The sequence below is a fragment of the Sparus aurata genome, chromosome 23 (assembly GCF_900880675.1).
Source record: "Sparus aurata chromosome 23, fSpaAur1.1, whole genome shotgun sequence".
In the NCBI taxonomy this organism is placed as follows: domain Eukaryota; kingdom Metazoa; phylum Chordata; class Actinopteri; order Spariformes; family Sparidae; genus Sparus; species Sparus aurata.
This window is the reverse complement of record NC_044209.1, coordinates 22,519,020-22,546,792: the sequence shown is the minus strand read 5'-3', so window position 1 is coordinate 22,546,792 and position 27,773 is coordinate 22,519,020. Positions and strand designations below refer to the sequence as shown.

The 27,773-nt window shown below is 42.0% G+C and overlaps 3 protein-coding genes across 4 annotated transcripts; 1 reads left to right on the top strand and 2 right to left on the bottom strand.

Moving 5' to 3' along the window:
- Positions 1–3,128: 3,128 nt before the first annotated feature.
- On the bottom strand, positions 3,129–17,508 carry fmnl1a (formin-like 1a). The gene is made up of 25 exons (XM_030408764.1): positions 16,923–17,508; positions 13,777–13,860; positions 13,304–13,390; positions 13,132–13,205; positions 12,629–12,712; positions 12,380–12,529; positions 11,170–11,278; positions 10,974–11,050; positions 10,792–10,885; positions 9,979–10,053; positions 9,763–9,873; positions 8,544–8,693; positions 8,353–8,454; positions 6,368–6,956; positions 6,152–6,276; positions 5,854–6,056; positions 5,524–5,758; positions 5,369–5,437; positions 5,199–5,279; positions 4,539–4,668; positions 4,218–4,381; positions 4,033–4,134; positions 3,849–3,941; positions 3,632–3,743; positions 3,129–3,521 (listed from the first exon to the last, which is right to left on the bottom strand). Exons 1-25 carry the CDS (start codon positions 17,106–17,108, stop codon positions 3,457–3,459), a joined length of 3,351 nt encoding a protein of 1,116 aa, XP_030264624.1. The 5' UTR covers positions 17,109–17,508; the 3' UTR covers positions 3,129–3,456.
- Positions 17,509–18,361: 853 nt separating this feature from the next.
- mlx (MAX dimerization protein MLX) lies at positions 18,362–23,996 on the top strand. 2 transcript variants are annotated; one of them, XM_030408687.1, is made up of 8 exons: positions 18,362–18,475; positions 19,565–19,601; positions 19,765–19,854; positions 21,034–21,143; positions 21,239–21,341; positions 21,785–21,884; positions 22,258–22,459; positions 22,620–23,996. In XM_030408687.1, the coding sequence occupies exons 1-8, from the start codon at positions 18,437–18,439 to the stop codon at positions 22,674–22,676; spliced, it is 738 nt and encodes a 245-aa protein (XP_030264547.1). In that variant the 5' UTR covers positions 18,362–18,436; the 3' UTR covers positions 22,677–23,996. The 2 variants fall into 2 exon arrangements, with proteins under 2 accessions (XP_030264547.1, XP_030264546.1); XM_030408686.1 differs by having other exon boundaries at positions 18,379–18,475; positions 19,562–19,601.
- Positions 23,934–27,363, bottom strand: psmc3ip (PSMC3 interacting protein). The gene is made up of 8 exons (XM_030408688.1): positions 27,213–27,363; positions 26,245–26,345; positions 26,026–26,115; positions 25,820–25,931; positions 25,521–25,666; positions 25,348–25,401; positions 24,800–24,859; positions 23,934–24,701 (listed from the first exon to the last, which is right to left on the bottom strand). The coding sequence occupies exons 1-8, from the start codon at positions 27,229–27,231 to the stop codon at positions 24,645–24,647; spliced, it is 639 nt and encodes a 212-aa protein (XP_030264548.1). The 5' UTR covers positions 27,232–27,363; the 3' UTR covers positions 23,934–24,644.
- Positions 27,364–27,773: the final 410 nt, after the last annotated feature.

Genomic DNA, 27,773 nt, shown 5'->3' with positions numbered 1-27,773 from the left:
ATTTTTAAATTACTTACAACTCAAATCCATACTCAAATCCAAAATTAATATAAATGACAACCAACTTGAACCCCCAGAAATAACTGACAACATAACTCTATTTAGGACTTTAAATAAACTAACCTCCAAACTCTACAAACTATTATTAGCATCAGATTATTCCATAACACTCCCAATATCTCAATGGAACGCGGACTTGAACATTTCCCCCTCATCAGATTTCTGGACAGATATGAATAAAAATACATTTTCTATGACATCTAATACAAACCTTCAGTTAATCCAATACAAAACCATCCACCGAACACATATCACACAATATAAAATGCACAAAATGGGACTAGCAACCACAGACATCTGCTCACAATGCACAACAGGAACATTAGATAACTACTTTCACGCACTCTGGGCTTGCCAACCGGTTCACTCTTTCTGGAACTCTATCACAAAAAAACTTTCCACCATACTGGACTGCAGAATCCCTTCATCCCCACAGCTCTGCCTACTAGGAGACACTTCCACAATCACTATACCAAACAAATACAAAAACAGCTTGCTCATCTCTTTCACTGTCGCTAAGAAAACAATTATCCTAAATTGGAAATCAAAAAACTCAATCAACATCAATCACTGGATCAATCTTCTCTTGGAACACATCTCCATGGAAAAAAATCACTGCTTACAACAACAACAAAATAACAGCTTTTACGGACAGATGGTCCCCATTCCTCTCCTCGATGGGCCTATAGCTGCACCAGTACCGCGCACATTCCTGACACCTCAAAACACATCACAAATTCACACACACACACACACACACAAACACACACACACACACACACATACACACACAAAAACAAACAAACACAAACACACATACTATTTATCCATGTATGCCATAAATTTCTTTTGCTCTTCCTCTACTATTAATACTATTATTATTACTATATTGTCAATATTTTCATTATTAACAAGAATATTACTGTGCTAACTATTACTAATGTTATGCTCACTTTGTTGATTGTGTTTATTAATATTAATGACTGAATATTATGATTATGATTGTTATTACTGACAGTACTAAAAGTGTTATTATTACCATGTCATATATCATATATATGACATATATCTCTTCATTTATTTTTTGTTTGCTTTATTTACTTATTTATTATTATTATTATCATTATTATTATTATTATTATTTTTGTTTATTAATTAATTTTATTACATTTTTTTAACAATAATCATGACAATGACATTTGTATAATAAATTTAAGAGAGAGGGCGGGGCTGGACTGGAATGGTTGAAGGTGGGCGTGGGCGGGGGCTTTATGTCCGGTTCTCTTGGGGCAGGGCAGTACCTCGGTGGGGGCGGGTGGGGCTGGGTGGTTGGGTCCTACCTCACATCCCCTCTCTTTGAAAAACAAATAGTCAAACAAAACAAACAAACAACCCACTCCTCAGCGGGCAGACTTCCTCCCTAGGGTCTGGAAGTTGCCCAGACCAGGAATTGGCAAAGGAGTTTAGATTTGCAACAGGTCAGCAGCTACCTTTGGGTTCGGCAGCGGCCCAAGGTACAATCTAAACAAATAAATCAATAAATCAATAAACAAAAAGAACAGCAACAACAACAACAACAGATGAGACGATACAAAAAAGGGGGTGGGGGGGCCTTTTCACTACCGCCTCGCCTGTCTCCCGCTGGGGCTGCCAACTGGGCTACTGGGAGCCGGCTAGGGGGCCCCCTCACTTGCCTTCCTGATACCCCGGTCCAACTTCGCCCCTCTCTGCAATATATAACCATCAACATAATATAATTTGTTTATTATAATCCCAACTTAACTTATTGATCTATTCCTCTTTTTTTTTTTTTTTTTCTTTTTTTTTTCCTTCAGTTTCACTTTCCTTCTCTTTTCTTATTTATACTTTATTTATTTATTTTTGTTGTATCATCTATCTATACCTACATACGTTTATAATACCACAGTATCTGCCTCTCAGCCACTTGCAGGCATGCACATTCACTCACACACAGACACGCACACACACACACACACACACCTATATTACCTCTACACATATAATAACTTTTTGTCGTTTCGTTTTTTTTTTTTTTGTTTTTGTTTTTTTTTGTTATCTGTACTGTATGTCCACTATCTGTATTCGTCGATCCTCGTGGTATGATGTACTTGTCCCCCATGTCACCTTGTCTTTCACCTAATTTCACCAATAAAAAAAAAATAAATAAAAATAAAAACACCTTTTCAGCATAATCACAACACAACTGAAGTAGATGGGGACTTGTTTCAAAATGTACAAAAACAGCCCCCCAAAAATATAAAATGGCTCCATACAGCTTGTTCGACGTATTTCCAAGTCTATGGAAGCACAGAGATCCCAAATTGATTTGAAAAGAAATTATTTAGGACCATTTTTGTTCTGGAATATTCACTGTAGCTGCTAAGCCAAAAGCGTTAGCGTGCACCCTGTCTGAAGTGGGTGCACGAGCTCAAAGGGTGCACAGAAAATATTTTTGGATCTCCTGGCTTCTGGAGGACTTGGACGACACCGAAATGAGCTGTATGGAGCCGTTTGTGTTTCATGTTGGTCCCAGATGACTTCAGTTGTTTAGGAGTACGCTCCAACGCTGTGTCACTGTGAAGCGCCAGATATCTTTTGTGGACAATGAAACTTCACTTGACTGATGAGGCTTTCCATCAGCACGAGGGCAAGGAGACAATGACTGAATATTCGTTTTTTGGTGAACTTCTCCTTTAAATGTAAATGGTGGCGAATGGAACTGCGGGGCGCTGAAATCAAAACTCTTTCCAACTTAAAATATATAAACTCAAATGATACAACAATAAAAACTCAAATTAAATACATTTGATTGATGAGTTACAGTTTTCTATTCAAAGGTAACTTGTGTTTTCTTATTTGAAAAGTAATCTATTAGTTTTTGATTCCTTTTTAAAATTTCCCCTCTCATACAGATGAGTCGTGTCGTCAGGAGCAGAGAATGTGTTTTGCATCACATGTCAGGTGAAAGCTCTCGTTTTGTGGAAGAAAATACAAAACCAATGGTTAAAAAATAGCTTTATTTTCAAATAAAATCATGATTTTTTTTTATTATTATTATTGTTATTCAAGGCAACAACACTATAAAATGTAGAGCATACAAAAGGTCGAGGTGCCATAAAAATAATCAAATTGTTTTTAAACACGATTTGGAATCAAATTCATGGACTGTTAAAAAACATCAAATAGTTCCATCTTAAATTCTATTTACAGGACAAATTCACACTAAAATGTTGCCAGAGATACACACTGCCACGAGGCTAACTTTATGTTTTGATATACTGTATATACAGAACGTTTTAAAGCTTGTTCTTCTGTCTGTATGTTTGAATGTGATTCCAGTTAGATTTGTAAAAGGTTTCTCAGACCAGACGTGTTTCAGGTCTCCTGCCGCTGTGCCGGCCGTCGACCGTCTCCCCGTCTGAATGGTGTGTTCCTCAAATCTGAAGCAGAGCGAAGAGTTTCATCAACATGTAAACATCAAACATGCCGCAGAACACATGCTTAAAATATCACAATGTGACTCCACGGGTAAAGGTTCCTGTTACTGTACCTGTGATGATGTCCTCCAGGGCGCCGTCCTTCCCCTCGCGTACCTGCGGCTTCTGCCTCTTCTTCAGCTCGGCTATCAGGTCCATCTGTGGCATCTTAGGCATCATTGGACCCTTGGAAAAGACACAAATAGATTAATCCCGTATCAGGTATTTCAGAGAAGACTGTATATAAACCATTACAAAACAAAGCCTGTTAAATCTCTACTTTCTTGCTACCTTTTGCGTCCCAGCCTTGCTCGGAGACGGCTCTTTTTCCTCAGTGCTCTCACTCTGCATCTTCTTCTTCTGCTCAATCTCCTGCTGTGCAGTCTGGGTTTAATCAAGGGAGGGAAACGTATGATTAAAATGTAATGCAGCGATGGTAACGGCTAAATATCAGAAACCCGCCACATGTCCTCACCTTGTAGCCCTTTATGAAACGTCCAAACAGCGGGAAGAACATGGAAGGCTGCGTGGTTTTGGGGTTCTCTCCGAAGTACTCCACCACAGAGCCGTATGCCTCCTGGAGGGAGTCGGACAGCAACATAAAATATACATCTAAAAGCATGAAATAAGGTGTTTTATAGATGTGTTGTGCGGGCTAACCTGTGCTGTCTTGCTGTCTTTGATCAAAGCTTCCAGCTGCTCACAGTTGACTTTGATGAACTCCTTCAGCACCGGGCTGTCGTCCTGCACCATGAACTCCTTTTTGGTCACTTCCATCCCCCGTTCTAACGAGCGGATGTCCTGAAGAATGCCGTCCAGTGATACTGGCAGAGAAACGGAGCCGAGATGAGCATCACTCCACATTTAAATCACAAGCGTGTGTGTGTGTGTGTGTGTGTGTGTGTGTGTGTGTGTGTGTGTGTGTGTGTGTGTGTGTGAGTGTGAGTGTGAGTGTGTGTGTGTGTGTGTGTGTGAACATACCGAGGGCTGCCTTGTCCACAAAGTGCAGGTCGGTGTGGAAGTTGACCAAGTCGGGGTATTTTTCCTGGATGATGCTGGTGATGAACTGAAGCAGCGTCTGTGAGCGGTCTGTTGACTTGGTCTCCAACAGCTGAAAAGCAAAGAAGTTGTTCAGTTTAGTGCAACAGTTCCATCTGTAACAAACACCAAATATCACCAAGTATCAGAAATGTCTATCTGAAGTCATGCCAGACTAAGTAAGGCTATAATGTTTGGAAGCGTGAGTGTACTGAAGTGAGGAAAGGTTCGTGGATTCAAGTTTTGATTCGTAAAAGGAAGATTCAAATATAGACATTTTCCCACTTACAGGTAGTGCTATTTATCCATCTAGAAAGCATGAAGTGGTTTCTCAGAAAAAACCCAGGGAAGTTATTGTCAGCAGTTTCATGTAAGGACTATTTTCTTTCAACAAACTACACCCGCCAAGTGTATCACTAGTGCATCCACTCATGGATACGTTTGCCACGACAATATCCAGACACAGAGATGTACTTTTCAAATCTCAACTCACACCGAAACAATGAAGATGGATCAACAGCACTACAGGAACAGTAAGAGGAAAAATAAGTATCTTTGACGTTTGGTTGAACTGAATAAAATGTACAAGCGATTGCTACTTACCAGGTCCAGACTCTGCAGCCGGAAACCGTACGCTGCTCCCCTCTTACTGCTGTTCATGTAGTTTCCGAAAGCGAGAACAATCTGAAGGGGACAAATGAGACGACTGATGTGAAATCACACATTTTGAAGCTACATCAAAGTTTTGTATTCTCTCTTTTTTTTTTACTTACCTCCAAAATCTTTTTCAGTTTGTCTGAAGACTTAATGGACATGGACGCGGCGATGATGGAGTTCAGTTGCTGTGAATGACGTAAAAAAACGAAATCAGTACATCCGTCATCAGAACTCAAAACCAGTTTACAAAATACCTTTGCGACTGACTGACCGGCTGAATACGTTTGACTGTTTCCGGGAAGTTGCCCATGAAGGTGAGAGTGTTTATTCGCTGTTTCAGGCGTTTAATCTTCCCAAACTGTAGTATAAACTGGTCCTCGTTGGTCAGCTCGTCCAGCGGTCGGCCATCCTTCTCGTAGTTAACCAGCAGCTTCAGCTCATAATCTGATGGTATGAAGGCCTCGAGGAGCTCTAGGAAGTCTATGGACAAAGACTGCTGGTCATACCTGAACAGAAGAGTAGGGAAGGCCACAGCAGTGAGCGTACAGTGAGACGGAGATAAAGGAGGAGTTCTCAGAAATGTCAGCAGTGAAGCACATACGTCTCGATGGCGGTGCAGATAGCAGATGGGTTCATCCCCCCCTTGCGTAAAGTGATGGCGAGGTTCTTTGCCTTGTTGGGGTCGATCAAGGAAATCTTGCTGGGGGTCTTCTGGGCCACCTTCTTCTTGACAGAGGACAAATCTGCCGGAGGCCCCTGGGCCCTGGTCTTAAACATGTCCTCAAACATGTCCATGTTCAACTCCTGATGTAGACAGAATGAGCAGCGGAGATGATCAGGATAAAATAGTGTTTAATACACAAAACACGTCTGTGATATGATGATATCCAAATTCTTACCCCTAAAACCTGCTCGTCATCCAGTTCATTGAAGACGGTGCCCGTCACCTGGTTTGGTTTTAAGGCCTGCCAGTTCAACAAAGGCAACCTGTACTTGGTCTGAATGGGCTTCTTGCTCTTGAGTCCTGAAATGGCAGAAAAAAAAGGTATAAATCTTCGAACAAATAAGATATTAACTGTTTCTACACACTCAGATTCTTCTGTTAACCCTCTTACCAGTGCTTGGTGCACCAGGAGGAGGTGGAGGTCCACCACCAGGGGGAGGTGGAGGTCCACCACCAGGTGGGGGAGGTGGAGGTGGGGGTCCAGCACCAGGCGGGGGAGGTGGAGGTGGGGGTCCAGCACCCGGCGGGGGAGGTGGAGGTGGAGGTCCAGCACCAGGTGGGGGAGGTGGAGGTGGAGGAGGTGGAGGAACTCCACTGGTTCCTGGTAAAGGTGGAGGAGGAGGAGGAGGCGGAGCAGCAGCAACTTCCCCTGGACCTCCAGGAGGTGGCGGAGGAGCAGAGACAGTTGAATCACTGACAGAGTCCGGAGCAGTGGGCGGGGCGGCCGAGGCTGGAGCCTGGACGTATTCGACCACGGTGACCGGCACCACCTGGATGTCCAGACCTCCAGAGGCACTGCGTCCCAGCCGGATCAGACCCTTGTCCTGCAGCTCCTGGATCTTCTGCTCCAGCTCTGAGGACGTCTGAGGGGTGGAGGTGCTCAGACGCTCCCTGTCCTTCTCCCTCTCCCTGTCCAGCTCTCGCTCCCGTTCTCTCTGCTGCAACGCACTGACCTGAGAACAGGACTCACGCAGGCTTTCCTATCAGACACAAACACAAATATAAAAAACACACATCTCCACAAAGAGCATTTAATTAGGAGCCTGTCTTATCTAATTGATGCTAATTAAACTAATGCTTTTGTGTTTTCCTCCTTCCCTTTATTGTATTATATATATTCTCGTACATGTAAAAGTTCAAAAAGTCAAAAGAAGCTCTTCTCTCCCACAGAAAACACATTCCCTGAAACGCCTCGTCAGCTTTTAATTCTGACACATTTACATCTTTTATGCCTAGCTGCTAGTTTGACACATAATAATTGATTAAGCACAGCTGCTCTGTTCTTTTTGGTGATGCTGTCTCAGGCATGTGTGAGCTGACCAATCAGAGCAGACTGGGTATTCAGGAGGCGGGCCTTAAAGAGACAGGAGCTCAGACAGAGAGTTTCAGAGGGAGGATACAGAGCTGCAGCACTGCACAATATGAGGAAACGGATGTGTTTCTGAGCATTAAAGCATGTCCACCTATTCTAGGGTAACCCAAAATATAATTATAAACCTGAACCTTAGCCTAAATCGAAAGTCTACAGGCACACTAGCAGCTCTGCAAGGCTGTACTTAGATGATTCACATGAAGGACTGCTATTTTGAAGCCTTGAGTTTCGGACTACAGCTGTCGCTATCTTGTTTCTTTTTGGTGCCAGAGTAATGTACACACGTAATAAAGTGAATTAAGTGAGAAGTGGGGTCATTTTCTCATTTGCTTACATGCAATCTGATTTCTTTTTTAAACCGGAGGAGTTGCTGACTGATACAATCAATGACTTAGAGGTGTTTTGAGCTATAAGTTAAAGTTAGCATGCTCACAGCAGTGTGAGCATGCTAACATTTGATCATTGGCACGGACCAAAAAGCCAAGGCTGGCGTCGATGACCATTTAAATTACAATTCGCTATTAGAATTCATCCTTACAGAAACATGAATGTATGTACAGAATTTAAATGCACACGACCAATAGTTGTTGAGATATTTCAGCCTGGGATAATTATTAAGGAAAAGAGGATAAATCAGAGTCACCAGCGCCATTTGGGGATTAATCCTCTTGTAACGATGAGTGTCTGTGCAAAATTTAATGGCAATCTGTTAATCGTTGCGGACCAAAGGGGTAGAGACCGACCGAGAGCGAGACATTTATATCCCCCAAAGCCAAGCTGCTAATATGCAAGGTCATTTACAGATTTACTAGCTGAGTGCAAACACTCTTCTTTTTATTTCATATTGAAGGTGATTAGATTATACTTTCATTTGAAGATAATTAAAACAAAGTGAAATGCCACTCTCTTGAACTCATTATTACTAATCACCTGTGAGAATGTCACACCTTTACTCGGCTAATTAATCTCATTGAACACTGTACATGTCACGGAGGGGCACTTACTTTGAGCAGCTCGGTCTCCTTGGTGGCCTGCATGAGCTGAGTCTCAAGTTCAGATATTTTCTCCCCGGTCCGACTCTCGATCTCTTCGAGCCGGGCGTTCAGCTGCAACACAGACAGCATTAACTTCACAACAATCAAGGCCTCTTTTCGTCAAACAGAGCCTCCTCTTTTGATTTATTTCTGATGCCGACCTGTGCGTTGTGCTCCTGCAGGTCGTCCACATGCAGCAGCATCCCTCCTCTGTTCTCAGCGTCCTCCAGCAGGGCTCCCACGTCTAACACATTGTCCAGGTACGCCTGGATCTGGACCTGCAGCTTCTCGCTCTCGGTCTGTTTCAGACGCTGACACACAGACACGTACGAATAATGATGAATGATAGGAAGAAATAATAGCTCAGAATAACATGAGGATCTATTGCTTCTTTAAAGAAATAATGTACAGGGTGTAGGGATCGATTCAGGTTGACTTCTATTTTTATTTTATATTTTCCGAGTCCATCATCAGCAAAACAAAAAAAAGGGGAAACTGGATGAGCGTGCAGCATTCACAGCCTACCAAAAATGTATTTTTACACTCATCAGATGCATAAAAATGTTTTATGAGAATTGTAATTAGTCTTCAGACAATATTATGTGGTTGAATTAGTTGTAGAGCTGTGGACACAACACGGGTATATGATCACCGGTGAGATTATTAGGGGTGGGGATCATGATACGCTTCCAACGATGACTATACAGCGATTCTGCGATAATCAATATATTGCAAGACATTCATCTAATGAAGGTTACAAAATACCCCTTAAAAAAAAGGCAGCATGCAGGAAGTATTTTTGTTCAATGCATTGTGATGCAAGTTTCACAGAATTTGACACTAACCGAGACGAACAATGTGCAAAAGTGAAGTGTCTTAGCTGAGTGCCTCTTTATCAGCGCCAGCATATGGATAATTGTGTCTAAGGAGGAAGTATCGAGATGTGTCGCTTGATATGGCGGTCCAGCAGTTATCCGTTTTAAGCCGTGTTTGTGGCGGATATTACCACACTGGCTCTGTTTTTGTTCTCTACACACTCCTGAGAAAAACATTTAGCTCCTCTGCCGTTTAATTCTCCACTGTGTTCACAAGCCTGGTCTCCAGCTGCGCCTGTCTGCTGTTTGTTTGCCAAGCAGGTAGTCTGCTCCCTGCTGTGGCTGAAAACAACACTATGAGAGCAGGGAGAGCGAGCCAAAACAGTGAGGTTGTGGTCAGACGGCTCAACAATGAGCTGAGACTCTGCAGAGCGAAGCCGGGCTGCTGATTCAGGTGATAATTCACACCAGGTTCATCACTACGTGCACCCCCTTCGTTGTTTTCATATTTTTAGCATTAAACTCTCCACCTCATACACCGCTGGTAAACCACGGACACACTCACCTCTAGATACTTGTCCAGTGAGAGGTGTGTGAACTCGTACTGCAGGTGAACACGGAAGTTCATATTCTCCACCGAGTGGACCACGATGTTTATGAACTGCATGCAGGCCACCTGGAGACGGAGAGTAATTTTAGTTCTCTTCACAACATTAAAAATCCCTTCATTTGTGAGCAAACAGTCGGCCATTTTGTGCCGATATAACATCCGTGGACGCACCATGAAGTCGATGTTGCTGTCGTCATTGATGAAGTACTCCATCAGCTTCTCAAAGCGGTTCCGTTCTCTGCTCACCTGAGGAAGAACAGAAACTTATCTGACAAGTGTTTTTTTTTGTGAGCAGTTTTATCCACAGACGGCCATTTTCCTCTGATGCCACGCTCAGGATGTGAAGCTCTCGGGTAATGTTATGTTATGCTGATGTTATGCAAGTCGTATATATATAAATGTGTTTATATATGTTTTTTAAATTATTTTGCCACTTCCTGATTGATCAGCGACTGAAAAGATGATGCATAGTGAAAATCTGGAGGAACATCAGTCCATATTTCACGGTAAAACCCCACATTTGACGACCCAATAGCTAACGTTAGCATTCAACCACTTCTCCTAGCTTACTTTCCTGTTTGATTACATGCTGGGCATTTCACTTCTAGTCTTAAATAAATGTGTTCAAGATGTGCATTTACATTTTAGATCTAATTCAAGCCTTTCCTATCGAATTTGACATGCGGGCCAAAAATCATGGTTCGATCCATGTGTCTGTGAAGCTGATCCCACTCATCACCACATAAATTACGATATACTCTTTACCCTTGGACTGTTCTTGCTTTTTGAGATAACACCCATGACTGTTCTGCATGTGCTAAAGCTTCTTCCACAGCGCATGTGATGGGTGGACTGTGTCTGTCACAAGATGAGTCACCAAATAGGGGAAGTCTGGAACAATGGCATGACTGAACAAGCAACAGTCACAAGTCAAATGAAACAGTTGCAATGTGTCAAGATCCCCGATAAAGAAGCTCTTCTCACATCTTTGAAGTTGTCAAAGGCAGAGAGGATGATGTCATGTCCGCCTCTGACGAGACACACGGCGGCCAGCAGCTCCAACACGAGGGCTTTGGTCCTGCAGCAGCAGCATAGGAGGGGTTAGATACGAAGGACACAGACGGATAAAGAAGACACGCTCGGGTCTGACACACAAATGCACCCACCTGGGATTCCTGCTGTTGAGACTGAGCGTGATCTCGTTCACGCAGCGCGGGTGAGTCATCACCAGGTTGAATCCAGACTGAAGGCCGGAGAGGAGCACGTGTATCAGAAGATGCAGGAAAAGTTGGTTTGTTTTGAGTTAAACGATAAGAAATCACTTCTTTAAAAGACAGATTTATGCGTCTGTTGAGACTCTACCTGGTAGTTCATGATGGCTCGCAGGCACATAATGCAGACATGCACGTCATCTCTCTGGTAGGATGAATGGGACCTCTTATGCATCTTGTTTCCCAGCGTGGAGCTTATTCTGCAGAGCGGAGACAAGTGTATGGACACATGAATAGATGCTTTAAGAAAAAAGAGACTCTACTGCGCGTGCAAATGGTTTGAAGTGAGCACAGTCGGCCAATTGTGACACGGAATTTCAGCTCTGTTTTTTGGACATCTACTGTCTGTCTGACAGGTGAAATGTGGCGCCAGGAAGAAAGACATGTTGGGGACGAAATTCTGAAAGGATATGAGCGACTGAAGCGCTTGTCTTGGTTTTGTACGTCTCAGTTTTTAGAGGAAGTGCTTTCTGGTGATAAGATTGAAGATCTGCAGCAAAAACAGCACCACAGAGACACTGATCAAATCAAACGTTTAATGTTATTGGTTGGCTGATCGATCAGGGCTGTCACTGTTTGCGAGAGTATTTGCACTAATAGAACATTTTGTAGCTTTGGACCTATATATGCAACAAAAAAAGAGTGATTTAGAGAAAGAAATGCGCTCAGTTGAAATGTCGAGACTAAGTTAAAATACATTTTCTTGAATAAAGGCGAACTGTCGAGATAAACTTGACAGTTGGGGATTAAAGTCGACCCTCTGAGACGGCATCAAACAGGCCTTATGACTGCCTCGACAAAATGCCTTCTGTAGATGAATCGGTGAAACTGAACCTCAGAATCGGCTTTGGTAACAAAGAAATAATTTCTCTTTTAGCTCACGAACACAGTGTTTCTTGTCAGTATCAGGGCTGTGAAGAGGCTGTGACACTACACACAGAACGTTACGCTCCAACGATGGAGTAACGGCAGAGAGATCGTCGGCTCGCGCAGCTGTCAGTCGCTCCCCTAACTGGATCTGATGGACCAGAAGAGTCCTGACATTTCGACTTTTTACTTGAAGTGTGTAATGAAAATAAAAACTTCCTCCTCTCATTTCTTCCCCCCCCCCCCCGTCAGATGAGATTCAGTTCCACACAACTGAGCACTTCTAAGAAAACGACATGACATCTGGTCATCTCTGTGGCTCTTCGACATGCCACCGTCACACCACTTCTGCCCTGCTGATGACGTGAAGTGAAAATTTCCTCTTCAATAAGAGTTCATGATATACAGTGCACCGTATGTATACGTATCCTCACCTTACAGTGAGCGCCCGAGCAGCTCTGGTCATCCCGTGTGAGTGGGAGCTGCTGTAGCTCTTCGCGGAGGTCAAGTCTTCCATCGACCTCTCTGCTGGTTTACTTTTATCTGACAGGGTGCCCCCATTCTCAACACTCTCCACTTCAAACCTGAAAAGTTCATACACAACAGAGATCCATCATGATAAACAATGTCATTGTTAGAGCATCATCTCTCTTAGAGACTTGTCACACCCTGCTGCTACTCACGAGACGTCACTCTGTGCGTGGGACAGGTACTCCACCAGAACATCCAACCCTTTGTTCTGCTCATTGAGAAACTCTTGGGCCCATCTACAACGGATAGAGAGCGAGTCATGAAACACAGACCGAACAATATATTTCATTAATTATCACAGATTCTGTTCTCAGTTGGCTCTTCAGGCAAAAACAGAAAGGAAAAAAAACCCAACACAGTCATGCTCTCAACAAGAAGTTTGACTTCATAAGCAACAAACCACAAACTTGCTCAATTCAGTACAATTCGGTTTTTAACCCCACTTTGTCTGACATGAACAGGCTTTAGATAGTTTTACGAGATAGTTAGCGTTGTGTAACTGACATTACTGAGCAGGTCTGCTGACCTTATGCGTCACACTTCATTTTAACAGGTGACATTAGGGACTGGTGTGTGTTGTAGGAGACTTTTTAAGATGTTAAAGTACAACAAAAAACTACGTAAAATCACATTACAAGGGGTCCAACGTGCTCACCCGATGTGATTGGTGCGAAGGGATATCTCCAAGTCTTTAAGGACCTGGGTGGCGTCTTGAATCCGTTTCTTGAGCTACAGAAGCAGAAGAGGTGAGAATCAAGATATCAGTGTGCGGGTAGAAAATTAAAGGTCGTGTCAGATATGAGGGGAGGGCGGCGCTTCACACTGACCCTGCGAGACACCCCTCCTTGGTCCTGGTAGAGGCTCTTGATCTTGGCCAGGTAAGTGGACGGGGGGCTCTTCACTTGGAAACGCTCCTGAGGACGCAGGATCGACAGAGACACCACGTCAGAAGGAGCTTTTGACTCATTTTTATCAACGTGTCGGGTGAGATGACGGGACTGGACACGGTTGGTGGTGCACATCTCAACCTATTACTGCTCTGCTCTAGTAAACACAGCAGACACCAAACGCCCTCTGTTACCATGTCAACGCCTCCATCGGTTTCAACCACAGAAACTGCTGCAAGGCTTTCACATTGCACCCTGCTCATCACCGCATGATCCATTTTGGGTGTTTATGTACTTTGTGTCAACTCTGTCCCAGCGAAGGCGCAGCTGCAAGAATCCTGCTCACTTTGATGAGGATGAGGCTCGTGATCCAAGAATAAATTAATAAATAAGTAAATGATCTTGATCCTTACCTGATCACAGACTAACTCCCACTTCTTCTCATTGTCGTACTGACTCAACAGCTTCAGTTTGTCTGGAGGCAAGTTCATGTGACTCTGAAAGAGAGAGAAGAGAAGAAGAAGGAGGCGTTTTTTTAAATATTTAAAAAAACAAATGTGATCAAATGAATTTTGTATTAGTCACATGTTTTTGCTCCTGACAGAAATATGACATTTCTTTGTCTTTCCTGCTTATGCAACAGTATTCAAATCAAACCACAAATGCAGTTTCCGCGTGAAGCAGAAGGGTGGGCAACTACCTGCCGGAAGTGCAGATGACTCAGTGTTGACATGTATGTACTGATGGTTGTCAGTAGGTACCATTTACGTCAGAAAACAAATACCGTTTCACAAAAGAACGGTGCAAACTTCTGTTTCTATGCACCGAAGAAAACAACACGTTACACAAGCAACAGCACAAGACCTGTTGTCATGACCTCGCTTTTCTTATTTTATAATTTTAAACATCACTCATCTTTTTATCTTTCATCGCCTATTTTATTCTGATTTATGCGCTTGATCATTGTTTTCTTCTTCAAAGACCTTTCAGCTGCACTTCATTTATAAAAAAGCTCCTGTATGAATAAAGTTTATTACCATTATTATTATTATTATTATTATTATTATTATTATTATTATTATTATTATTATTATTATAACAGGGGAATAATTTGAGCCTTTTTGTGCATGTGATGATGTTTTGTCAAATTTTACACCGCATGGCAGAATCAAACGTCGAGAAACCAACTCCACTGCTCACCATTTTTATTTATCTGGTGTTTTTTGTTTTTTGTTTATTTTTATTTTTTATCAACATTATAAAAGTTTAAACACAGGCAGAGTGTTTATAGCCTTTCACAATATGTCGAGCTGTAAGGAGGATTTGACAGAGATCAGAAACTCCCCCACCTCCACCTCTGTCGCTGGCGCAGGTTGACTCGACTATTTCAGGAGCTGACATTCGATTAACTTCCAAAAAGTGCAGTTTCACTCTGAGTTATCGCCTCCGCCCGACGGTGTAACGACGCCTGATGTATAAAAAGGTTATTCCCTTATTCAAATATTCTCAGAACTGAATGGTTACATGACGCCTGATTAACTCTTATGAATGATTCAGAACCTAATTGTGGAGTTTGTGTGTGGAAAATAAAGACATAGAGGTTATTGAAGGACATTGTAGATTTGGGGACTGATTGTTCAGTTACTTAACATTACTTTTCTCCTATTCTTTATTCTAAGTTAATGTTTCCTACACAACTTTTGCTTTCACAACGCTGCTGCACGCCGCACAAGCCATGTCACTGCACCTGATTTAAGACTTCAAAAAAATGATGACGATGATGATGATGATGATTTACCGGCAGTACTAATACCTTCAGCCGCTCCTTTTTCACAGCTTCAAAGTGAAAAAAAAAAAAAAAAAAAAAGAGAGAGAGAAGCAGAAACGGAAATGACCGTTGTTTTGCTTCTGGAGAGTCTGAGCTTCAACCGCGGTGGGGCAAGGGCGGTGTCCCGTTGTGGGTTTGTAAGGGTACAACGCTGAAGAAAAACTGAAGAACGAACCCAAACAAAAAAAAACCCATCTGTGTGCACTGACATGAACGTATGTGATAAACTGTGAGCACACATAGAAAGCATATAGAAATAAAGAAGTATGTGCATTTCTCGTTTCCTTCTAGTTTACTTCCCAAAGAGGAAGTGAGGTCATACTTTTAATATCATGGCTGAGAGGGCGTTGTGGGCACGAAAAAATGGCATTCAGTTCCGAGTGAGCAGAATATGTCACATTGATATGATGAAACAGTAACTCCTCCGCGTCCTCACTTCTTCTGCTCTGACAACATTTGGAGAAGTTTTGACGACTAATGTGAAATAACTGAATGAACTGAATGTTAACATATATGAAGTGTTTGCCAACCACACTGGGATCATGACTCTTATTCATACAAACACATGGAAAACACGAACAGTACCAGAGTTAAAGTCTTAAAGTGTCTGATATTAAATGGATTCAAGTATCAAAAGTTCAAGTAAAAGTTTTGTAATCAAATGATTCATTTGAAAATGTGCTTCTCTGGCTCTGATGCTGCCTGTAATCTGCAAAGTAACTAGTTACTAAGGTTATAAAATAAAAGCAGTGAAGGACATTTATTCCCTGGAGGGGAAGCATAAGTAAAGTACAAATAGCTCAAAACTTTACTTTATTACAGTACTTGAGTAAATGTACTTAGTTACATTCCATCAGTGAGTAATTGTAAAGCATCATCAGATAATAATGAAAAACCTTCTAGACTTATTTGCTATGTTTTTTTAAGCCACAACAAACTTGTCAGCAGCTTCCCTCCATCCTGCACTGATACGAGCTGGTCAGAGTGAAAAAAAACCCCAAAACAACTAAGTCCAAAATAAAGTGATCAATAACAATCATAATCACAGATTGGACAGTGTGTTCTGATGTGTGATTCTCTGTGGTGTCTCCAATACTTGGAGAACTCGTCAGAAGGTTTTCCATCTTGTCTTCACGACTGTTGAAAGAGTGGTGAAACAGTTGTTTTCCGGTCTCAGTCATGTAAATGTGTTGCTCAACTTCCCCTTGGAGGCCAGCTACCCCGGGCGTGCACTGAGCAACATATTCCTCTTCTGACATTTTCAAATATAACAGTGAGTGAAGGGATGTATGTCGATTGGGTAACTTGTTGGTAACACTGTTCCTATTGTCAGAGCTCATATTTGAATGGAGCAGTTATTGATAACACGTGAACAAGTTAATATGTCAAATGTCTCTTTGCTTCGAAGATGTTCTGTAAGGCTTGTACCCACCTCTGGATTCAGATATTCTAACAGATGGTGACAAGGGGACAACAAATGTGAAAAATATTCTGGCTTCATCTGCAGGCTGTGTTTAATTCAAATTGCATTTTGGCAGCATGAATCAATCACAGAGTGCAAGTGTTCATAACATGGCTCGATTTGAAATTACTGCTGAAAATTGGATGTGGTTTGTTTTGTTCTGTGCCTCTGAACAATGTGCACCTGCATAATTATCCCGTGGCCTCAATACCACAAACCCAGCACACAAATCTTTGTTTTCGTGTGCCGTCTCCCGTGCAGCCACTCACCAGCACCAGGTTGAAGCGCTCCTCCAGCTCCTCCTCCGGCGGCATGGGCAGTTTGGGGGGAGCCGGCTGCTTCTTCTGCAAGGTCGGCGTGGGGTTGCTCATTCCAGAAGCTGCCCCGACTGAGTTCCTGGCCTCTCGGCCCTCAGCCGGGTCCTGCTCCATGACCCCAGCAGCCGCATTCCCCATCACTAATCTCCACAAGTAATCCAGGAGGAAAGCTTTACACAAACACTCTCTCCTGAGAAATCAGTGTATTCCAAAACAGAGCGACAAAAACTCCTGATGACTAGAGCGAGAGGGCCTGAAACAAACCGAGTCTTTGGGCCTTCAAGGAGAGAAACATCGAGCCTCTCGTCTAGTGAATCCGCCTGGGTCCTGAGGACGGGGTAGATGATGAAAAAAGGCAGTTCTTCCTCATGTCTGTCCTCTCACGAACCTGTCGCTCGCGTTCGAAAAGTACCTTTGAGAATTAAGGTTACAAGCCTCGTGGGGGCCTGCTTAAAAAGACCCACCTAAGTAACACTAGTCTCTGCACTTGTTGACCGAAAACTCCTCTGGTGAGTGAGTACAGAGGGCTGCGTGTTAGAGGAAGGAGAGGGGAGTGTGACACTTGCTGTACAGACAGAAACCACAGAAACACAAAAGCAGAAGAGCAACTTCCTGTGCATGACAGCAACAGAACCTGGGGTGGAGGACAGAGTGGAAGATAAACATGGTAACCGTTACGTACCATGCATGAAATGAGTAGGTGGTGATAAGTGAGATAAGGTAGTTGAGGAAATAAAGGAAGAAAAAAGTGTGAAAGGTTGAGGAAGAATGCTAACCAGACAGGTACAGGTGTAAAATGAACCAACAGACAAAAAAAAGGAAACTTTCTCCAATATTACCATGAGTCCACTTTCACCACACTGGAGCCATTCATTGTCTTGCATGGCTGACATTTGTTGTGGGTACTTCCCTCAACATGAGGCCAGATTACTGTGGCAGTACAGGTGAGAGAAGCAGAGTGAATCCTCGGAGACCAGGTAGAGGGAGGATTGTCCAGCAGCGCCCCCCTGTGTTTCAAACCGACTACTGCATAGAAGGTCGCTGCATTCGAGGCCTCCTCGGATATTGCACTCCTAATCTAACATCACAACACTTCGCTCCATTCAAGATTTAAAGTAGCATTTAGTGTATTTGAAATGAATGCATTTGGCATCTTTGAGCTACCAATTAAAAAGCTTAGATTAGATTCATAGTAATTCATACTAACATTCATCATCAATTGATGCTTATGTGCTTTTATAGTAACGTTAGCTCGTTTGAGGGAGCTGTTTATGAAGCTAGCCCATGGACACCAGTTACAAATTAAAAGTGACACTCATTATTGAAGCTTTTATCGCCAAGAAGATTGATTTTTATTAGTGTATTTGACAGACAGGGTTCGGTTTTTCCCCTATTGTTGGAGAAGAAGGAGACTTTACGTGGAGCACGCGAACGCATCAGCGATAGTAGTTACTTTGCATTCCAAAATGACGGACCCGACTACGTCGCCAGAGGACCACTGGAAAGTAAGTAACGCTTACTGATCATAGTTAAACCTCAACTTTTCTTTGAACAGACTGTCACGCTTGCCACGTGTCCGCAGTGGTAGGTGTCAAACGTTGTTCTGTCCAAAAGTTGAAGTTTTGCAAGCGTTACGAGGAGGCAAGGCTTTGTTAGCTGCGCAGCTAACGTGAGCTAGATGACGTTTGCTAACCTCATGAAGCTAACTGTTAGCTAGTTAAGTAAACAAAACGTCCTTTCAGAGCAGCTCATGTTCCTCGCGTACACTTCGGTTATGCCTAAAATGAATCTGTTAGTAACTTTTCACTTTTTTTGCAGTTCTTGATACGTCCCTTAAAAATCCTTGTGAAAGCTGAGTGCAGGTTTATTGAAGAAGCTGACAGAGTGGTGCAGTAAATTTACCATTAGGAGGCTTGTAAATGTAGTGCCCAGCACATAATTAGCATCATAAAACTGTCTTTTTGTCATCAGAAAATTACTTTATCCACTTTCCCTTGTCAGTGGTGTTGGCCAAAGCTTTCCTCAGGGCGGGGGGCATGACATTATCTATAATCTATCAGTCAATATGAATAAGACTGTAACAATCTTCTTCATGACATGGACTCCTGGGAAAAAATAGTCAATCTAAGCCTTTGAAATATAAACCTTTCTGTAGAGGACAAACTTTGATACCCTCCTTGAAATTGATTCTGCTGTAGGTAAAAATATGGAAACATTTGGGAAGAAGAGAAAAACATCTGGCAAAAGACTCGGAGATGAAATTGAACACCCTTGCAAGTATTCTGCCCCCTGGAATCATTGGAGGAAAAAAAAAAACTGGACTCACTTTTGGGGTCAACAATTAAATAAACCATTGTGTTGTGGTGCCCTAGATCTGTGAGTGGAGAGGTAATTTGGTGCAGCTGTTTATCCTCCTGCATACTTAAATTGGAAAAAATCAGGACAATGCTCAGAGGGGGTTTAGACAGTCTCACAATGCAGCCTATCTGCTGCTCTATTGTTGATGTATTTCGGGCAGCACAATTTTCTCCTCAGCCTTTAAGTCTCTATTTTCTCCCTTTTCTATTTTCTGTTGTCTGGTGATGGCTCAGCAGACGGACGGTGCTTTCAGCGACAGCGGCTTCGACCACAGTGAGTGTCCAGTCAGTTCCTATTTTGTTGATTGTCATAGAATTTGATGTGTAGGCTGTATGATGGTGACCTTGTGGTTATGGTCTCTGAGATTACCATGTCCAATCTATTCCTGCTCTTGCAGTAAAAGATCTTTTTTAATGTCAGCTGTTTTACTCCGCAGGTTTTTTCACTGATGGTGCCAGAAAGGGTACAGTCGTGTCCAGGGCCAACAGCATCGGCTCAACAAGTGCCTCCTCAGTACCGAATACAGGTATTATGTTTGTGATAGAAGGGACCTGACATTGCTGCAGCTGTGCTACATTTAGACTGTGATGTGTTTGCTTTGTTGACCAAACACTGAGTCTAAGTTGTGTGAAATGTTTTAAAATTGTTTGTAGAAAAAAATATATTAGTCTAATCACTTTTATTGTAAAGCAAAAGCTCATAGTTAAACTGAGACAGAGCCTGCTTTCTTTCATTTTGCGCACTGCTTCTGATAAAAGAGAAATCCTTTCTTGCTACTCAAATCGCACAATATGTAGTTACTCTTAATAGGATATTATGAGATGGTAATTCTTTTAGAGAGCTTTAAAAACAAAAACACAGGCTTGCTTCAGGCACACTGATGAATCACAGCACTTCACTCAGTTTGATTCCCTGTTCGGGTCATGCTCTGAGGAAGACTCAGCGCCGGGCGAAAACCTTTCTGCGCTTTTTCTCCCCAAATCTGAGTTCCCTTAACAAGTAAAGGCTTTTTAACGACACCCTCGGCTCAGTTTGAGTGTGCCTGAAGTGAACCTACATGCTTCCTTCTTCCAAGTTGATCAGTTTAACTTCAACAGCACCTCGTATTTACCTGGAGCTACCTAATCCACAGCTGAGAGCAGCTTGAATTGTCTCCTCCTGCTTCTGCGGGCTTGATAAAACCAGTCAGAGGAGTTTATAGTGTATAATTAAACGATTGAGAAATATGCCGTGCATGCAGAACTGTGTTTCATCTTTATCACAGCGTATGTTCATACTCGTCAGCTGTTTTTTTTTTGGTTGCCTCTGTCAAATAATGTCACGCGTAGGCCAGCTTGAAGTACACTAAAGTCATAAATAGAACTTAATTGAAGCGTGATTCAGCTGCTCTGAATCCTGCTGAGAAGAAATGGTTGGCACAGTTTTTGCAATGAAAAAAAAGAAGACAGAAGAACACACTCCTTATACCAAGGTGGTAGATTTTAGGTATATCTATTGTTATATTTCTCTTTGAGAAAGTCAAGCCAAGAAAAATAGTCTTGTTACTGTTTTGGACTAATCAAAATGAGCGAAATCCTCATTTGTTTAAAGAAAAGTTCTATTTGATAACAAAATGGTGCATTTTAAAGTTTTCCAGCTGGTGTTTTCTGTCACAGTCAGAGGTCAGAAGCATGTTCCAATCTGTGTTAATATGTTGTTTGAACAGACGATGAAGATAGTGACTACAGACACGAGGCGTCATATAAAGACTCGTATAAAGATCGACGGAGACAAGCGCACACACAGGCGGAGCAGAAGCGCAGGGATGCTATCAAGGTAATGTCTTACTATATATACAGTGCACACACCATTTGAAAAGTTGTATTTCTTTCCCAATATTCACTTGACTTTTTTATTTTGTATTACTTCAGAAAGGTTATGATGATCTCCAGTCCATAGTACCAACCTGCCAGCAGCAGTCTGAATTTGCAGTGGGAGCGCAAAAGATAAGCAAAGCTACGGTACTGCAGAAAAGTAAGTGTGCTTTTTTAATTTATTTATTTATTTCTTGAAAGAACCCTTATAGATCACCCGAGGAATCAGTATGTATTAGGAATCATATGGAATACAAATTAAGCATTTTTCCGAAAGAATCCTTTGGTGCTAAATTGGATGAGCACTGTTCATAATCTGCATGCTGCTTTCCGCCTCGAAGTACAGATCCAGTCTCATGTGGTCTCATTGCACAACGCAAGTAATAAAGATAATAATTGAAAAGATCAGATCACCTGAGGCAATTAAAAGATGGATGTCACGCAACGCTGAGAACTCTACGCTTCCTGGAGTTTCTTTACAAGGAGGAAGTGGCAGCAGAGATGCTTGTGGAGGGGCGACGCCTCATGGAAACATGAAACCTAAATCTCTGAGTGAACAAATCCCTGACTGATGCGTTTTCTTTGTTTTATTTTTTTTTTCAGCGATTGACTACATCCATTTTCTTCACAAGGAAAAGAAGAAGCAAGAGGAGGAGGTGTCGGTACTAAGGAAAGAAGTGACGGCGCTGAAGATCATGAAAACGTGAGATAATGGTTCACCAACTTTCTCAAGCTTCATTTCCTTTAGTTTAATCCACCTTTCCACTAAGAACTTCCGATTTGAGGCGGATTAAAAAAGATGCTCATGTAGGATAAACAGAGAAAAAAAAACTCTTTAGTCAGAAATGCATTGATTGCAGCCCTGAAACAGAATATAGTAAAGGTCAGAAATGGAACAAATGAGTCAAATACAAGCTTTAAATGCTGTGGTGGGATTTTTATTGAAACCGTATTCCACTTGCTGTTTAGGCAAACCAAATCATCTAATGTATAGAAGGAATGGCTAATCATTTCTTTTTTTTAAATTGCAGCAATTACATAAAAATTAATTGGACGATGATTGTTTTGCCTTTTAGGAACTATGAGCACATAGTGAAGGCCCACCAGAACCACCCGCAGCAGGGAGGGGATCAGGTGTCTGACCAGGTTAAGTTCAACGTCTTTCAGAACATCATGGACTCCCTGTTCCAGTCCTTCAGTACTTCTGTCTCAGTGAGCAGTTTTCAAGAACTCTCCGCCTGCGTGTTCAGCTGGCTTGAAGAGCACTGCAAGCCACAGGTAAGATACATTCTGGACACATTGTGAACAAGACTTTATCGATCCCTGCGGAGGAAATTCACTCGTTACAGTAATCAGTAGCAGATCAGACACAGTTTAAAGTCAGTGTGGCTTTATGAATGTTGAAATCATCTTTTGTGTGCTTCCTCTCTTTCCCCAGACGCTGAGGGAGTTTGTCGTCGGGGTGCTCCGGCAGCTCAATGGTCAGCTTTATTGATCGAGTGAAACCTCGAGACTGAACTCTCAGACTTTGGGCTCGCTCTGGCCTCTCAGGGTGGAGTAAAAACTCCAATCAGCCTCAGGCCACACCACAGTATTTACACTCTCTTCAGCTCATCAGTGACTCCCTGGCTGCATATGGATTACCTCAACCCACAGTGCGGGCAGAAATGGAAATTTGTATCAGATCGAGCAGATGATGTTATTATTGATCTGCCAAGGGGAAACACAAGTTCAGAAGTCAAGAGTTCCCAAATGAATGTAAAAGTTAAGTGCATTTGGTGGACTAGATGGTGTAGTTGTGGTCACTGTACGCATTAACTGTTGCCCTTGAGATAAGTCAAGACTCCTCTTACAGATAGAGTTTATTGATTGTATCGCTCGCCCCGAGCTTTACCTCTGTCACGTCAGCCTAATGCTGATCCAAAGGACTCGTCTCAGCTTCAGTGAGCAAACACTGTGAGTCAGCCATACCACTCCTGAATCCAATTCATTTCTCCTTACAATGGCTCCATGGTGATTTAACATTTTACCACTGAGGTTTGATTGAAACAAACCTTTGTACCTTGAGTGTGAAATCTCACAGGTGACAGGTGTGCAATGTAGACAGCCGAAAGGTCTTTTGATTTATGAATGATTGTTTATACTGTCAATAATTAAGCTACACCCCACATTGTGTTAAATGTTTAAGCAGTTATTCAGTTGCAGTTATACATGTTGTGTTTATTCCGAAGGTGATGTCAAATACGAAGTGTTGAGTGTGATGATTGCAGTTTACTCTACATTTTTTTTTTTTTTTATTATTAAATAAAGTATCAGTAGCTTTAACGGAGAGATGTACAGATAACAACAGTTTGGCTCAGAGCACTTGCTGATTCCTCCTTTTGTGCCCTGCAAACACAGAAAACGTTCTGTCACTGTACCCTCTGGAGGCTTCAGGTTCCTGGTGGGAACAATGGACGTGGCCATGCACAATTTGCAGCCGCTGTACTCAATGAGTGTTTTTATACTTTTGATTTTTAAGTGTATCATATAAAGCAAGTTTTCGTGATGCCTTTTGACAGTTTTGTTTTCAGTAAAATCGATCATATGGATAATCTGCTCGATAACAAAGGGTTGCTTTACTGTCGTTGCTTCAATCACAGGGAAATATCGTCTTGTTGCTTCACGTATTTTCTGTTGGTGGTTCTTTTATTAAAGCCAACCACCTCGATACCAACATCCAAAGAGTGCTGTCAACATATGTAAAGGAGAATATTGCTGAACATGTGTCCTGTTTAATTTTGAAAATAAAGTGTGTAAGACACGTCAGAAGACAGATGTACCTGGGCAGTGGTCTCCATCTCTGCAGCTAAGGAGCCTGCTAAATCTCCTAGTGTTAACAGCTGAACAAGATGACTTTGGTGCTTTTGTTGGAGAAATTCTGTATGAAAAACAGTCATGAACATTTAATAACTTGGCAACAATACTGAGTGAAGAAACGGTACAAAGGATGATTAACAAAAGGAGAGGGAAAAGTGGGACAACCCCCCCTATAACAGCTGAAGGTCATGAATAACCATCCATGCTTTCAACGATGTGGTCCTTTTATGTACAGTTTTCAAAAAGAATATGGCATCAAGATGGACTTGAACATGTAATAAGAACAACAAAGAATGTACATCCCTCAAAGCTATAATGAATAAACCATTAACATGTTCATCAAAGGCTCAGAATTGGTTTTTAAAAAGGGAAAAAAAAAACCCAGAAGAAAATGCAAGTATGCCTCAGCGCTGTCTACTGGTGTGACACAGGGTTAAGTGTCTCACAAGTGACAGCTGTTTTTTGTATAAATGTACTTCCAATTAGAAAAATCTGTTCAAAAAGGCGATAAATAAAGGCTTTAAATAAACGGACGTGCTGTTGTGTCCACATTCTTAACACCGCACAGGCTCACATAGACGAGGTGAATTTCTTTCTTGTTCTATCAAGTGCTCGGAAGTACCGCCTTACAGTCCTCATCAGTCTCCACTCCAACTTCATCCTGTGGAGGCAACAGCAGGTGTATTATTATTCACTAGTTTTTAAGGAAAACACTTAAAAAGTTTTGGAAAGTTGATTTTATGAGCTTCTTTCACTCACCAGGAACTCCTTCTTGCTCTTCGGATACCCCTCCAGGATTGCATTGATCATGTCGGAAGCCTGAGAAAAAAACAACAGAACGACGTTGGAAGAACTTTGGGTCAACAGCTTGTGTCTCTAAGATAACAAAGATGTCTTTGCAACCCAACAACTCCTTCCTTATCTCACTTTCCAACTGCTACTTGTAATACTAAAGCTGACAGAAAGAGAACGACATGGAACTTCTGCAACTATACAGACTTTTTCAAATCAAATCTTTACTAACTACTAACTAAGCTCTTGTTTGAAGGTTTGTTACTCAAAATATACATTTAGGGGGGTATTAATTATTATTTTCATGAAAAAATAGCATTCGCAATCTTCAGGAGACCAATGGGATGTATTCACCTTTCTAGTGACAAAAAGTCCAAAAGCTTAAGATAGTTAATTTTTCCCACTGATAAAATAAAGAAAGCATCAAATCACCACATTCGAGAAGCTGAAGCCCGAAAACGGAGGCCCTTTCTGCTTCTAAAACTGATCTTTTAATCCATTATTGCAGCTCTTACCAATCTCTTCCTCTTTTTCCACTCCTTCACGTAAACATCCCGCTCTTTGTAAACCTGAAAAATTTAAAATTATGAGCAATATACCACTATAATGTACAACAAATTGAAAGGACAACAACAGGAGTATCTTTACTAGATCTTTAAGACAGTCTGTTGTCTAAATGCAGACCAACCTTCTCTTTCTCTTCTGGTGTGATGTGATTCCTGGCCGACTTTATCTTCTGCAGTCGGGCTCTGTACCCGGAACACTCTTCTTTCAGCTCCTGGATCTCTGACACCATTTCCTCTGTTGTCAGTGCGCTGCTGAGCTCCTTCAGCTCTGTTGGTGGAGATTACAAACAAATGTACACAACATCCCCTTTCAAAGACATGCAGTAAACACAAAAACAGTCCCTTCAGTCAGGAGGCGCTTTGAGCAAAACAGCACCATCCTTGGTACGGCGTAAACATGCAGATCAGTGGTGTACTCCACCTGCGTCTAGCTGTCTGCAGCTCTGGGTGAGAGACTGCAGCTCTGCGCTGAGCTCTGAGATCTGACAGTCCATGGCCTTCAGGTCTGCATCCTTCACGTCTTTGAACTGAGCCTGTGGGAGAGATTAGCAGCTGTCAGTTTCAGTGGAGACATAAAAATTACTACACACAACAACACAACATGTCATGTCAGATGAGCAGACCAACCTGATCAGCAAAATAAATCTTCTGCTTGCCGTATGTTTTCTCCTTTATCTTCCCCTCAAGCGCCAGCAGCTCCATGGCTTTGACAACTGCCTAGAGAATGATAAATATGTAATCAGTCTATAAGTGAAGGCTACACACACACACACACACACACACACACACACACACACACACACACACACCAATGCATATTATGTACAGTATAAGTGTTCATCTCACAGTTTTGCCAAATCCATGCTGCTTTTGTAGATTACAGAAGACATCCTGAGCACTGTAGGGCCGGTTCTTCTCATTCAGATAGGCGAGGATGAGCGACGCTCCTGTGGATAACAACAGGAGAGTCTGATCACATGAACCGACAGAGACATTGCTGAAAAAGCACTTAAATTGAAAGTAACAATATACTTGTTATATCTCAAACATAGTTGGAACTAACAGCATGATGGTTATGGTCTCTTTAAAATACCTTTAAAAGTGCACAGTGTGGTTTTGGGGGAGACTGATGTTCTTTTCTGCCTCAACAAAACTATATAAACAAACTCTTTGTTTCCATGACTGAATAAACAACCTGACCTTAAAGGACAACACAATTTCATTCTGTTTGACTTTGTTTATATTTGGCGGAATCTGCCACCTTTCTGTGGACCTTATTTTCCTCTGAGAACAACTTGTTCATTAATTTATGGACAAAATAAAAGCATAATTCCTCGTTTATATTGTAAATATTAAGATTCTGGGTTGAATTTCTTCTCTAAAACTACATAGTGCCTCTTTAACCTTGTTTATTGGCGTCCTCCTAGCCTTTAATGTTTAAGTTAGGCTATATGTTAAACTAGCTTGTTCTATGAGCTAAAGGTACCGACATCGCAGGTGACAAAAAAAGTTAAGTAAATGAGAAGTAAGATATTGTTGTACATCTCAAACACGAAGCTTTAAAACAACATACCATGTTGTAAAAGTTGTCGTCGTTCGAGTAAACTCTCATAAGAAGGACTGAGAGCCTTCAGGTGAGCTAGCTTAACATGCAGTCTGTGTATGTGACGTTAGCTAGCTAATAGCTTCTTAGCTAAACTTTCTAACTTATTATTGGTAAATGTAGCGGTTGTCGCTCGCTCGATATGAGTGTGAGACATGCGAACCAGCTCGCTGCAATCAAAAAACACCATGTCACTCAGCTGAACTCTTACCGTTGTCTTTTTTACTCATTTCTAACTCCTCCACCTTCACTTCAGCTTCCGAAATCGAGTTTCGCGCAAAATACGCGTCACTGAAAAGATCGTTTTGTGTCAAGATGCTTCACACCACGAGAAGTATCACCGCTGCTCACCTAGAGTGGCAGATTTGTAGCATGTAACAGTTTATCTTTTCATGTTAACTACCCCTCTGGCGTGTATTTATTTGCCCCCCCCCCCAATCTAATCGGCTTTTGTTTATAACTTTAGCTCGGTTCTTGTCAGTTTTAATTAGGTTTTTGTGATATCCCGAAAAAAAGAACAAAGTGAGCCCTCTTTCTTTTTGGCTAGTCTCGGGTACAGTTACATCTATTTACCACATTAGAGTATTTACAGGTCTTGGGAGTGCTACTGCATTATGTAAAAAACTAGTATAAAGCCAACATGTAATCGGCTACATTACCTCCAGTGATCCCACTCAGTGGCTAAATTGCATTGTGGGTAGGGTAGACGTGGATTTGGCAATAAAATACAAACCAATATCATATGGATTTTGGATTTGGGTGTCCTCTCTGC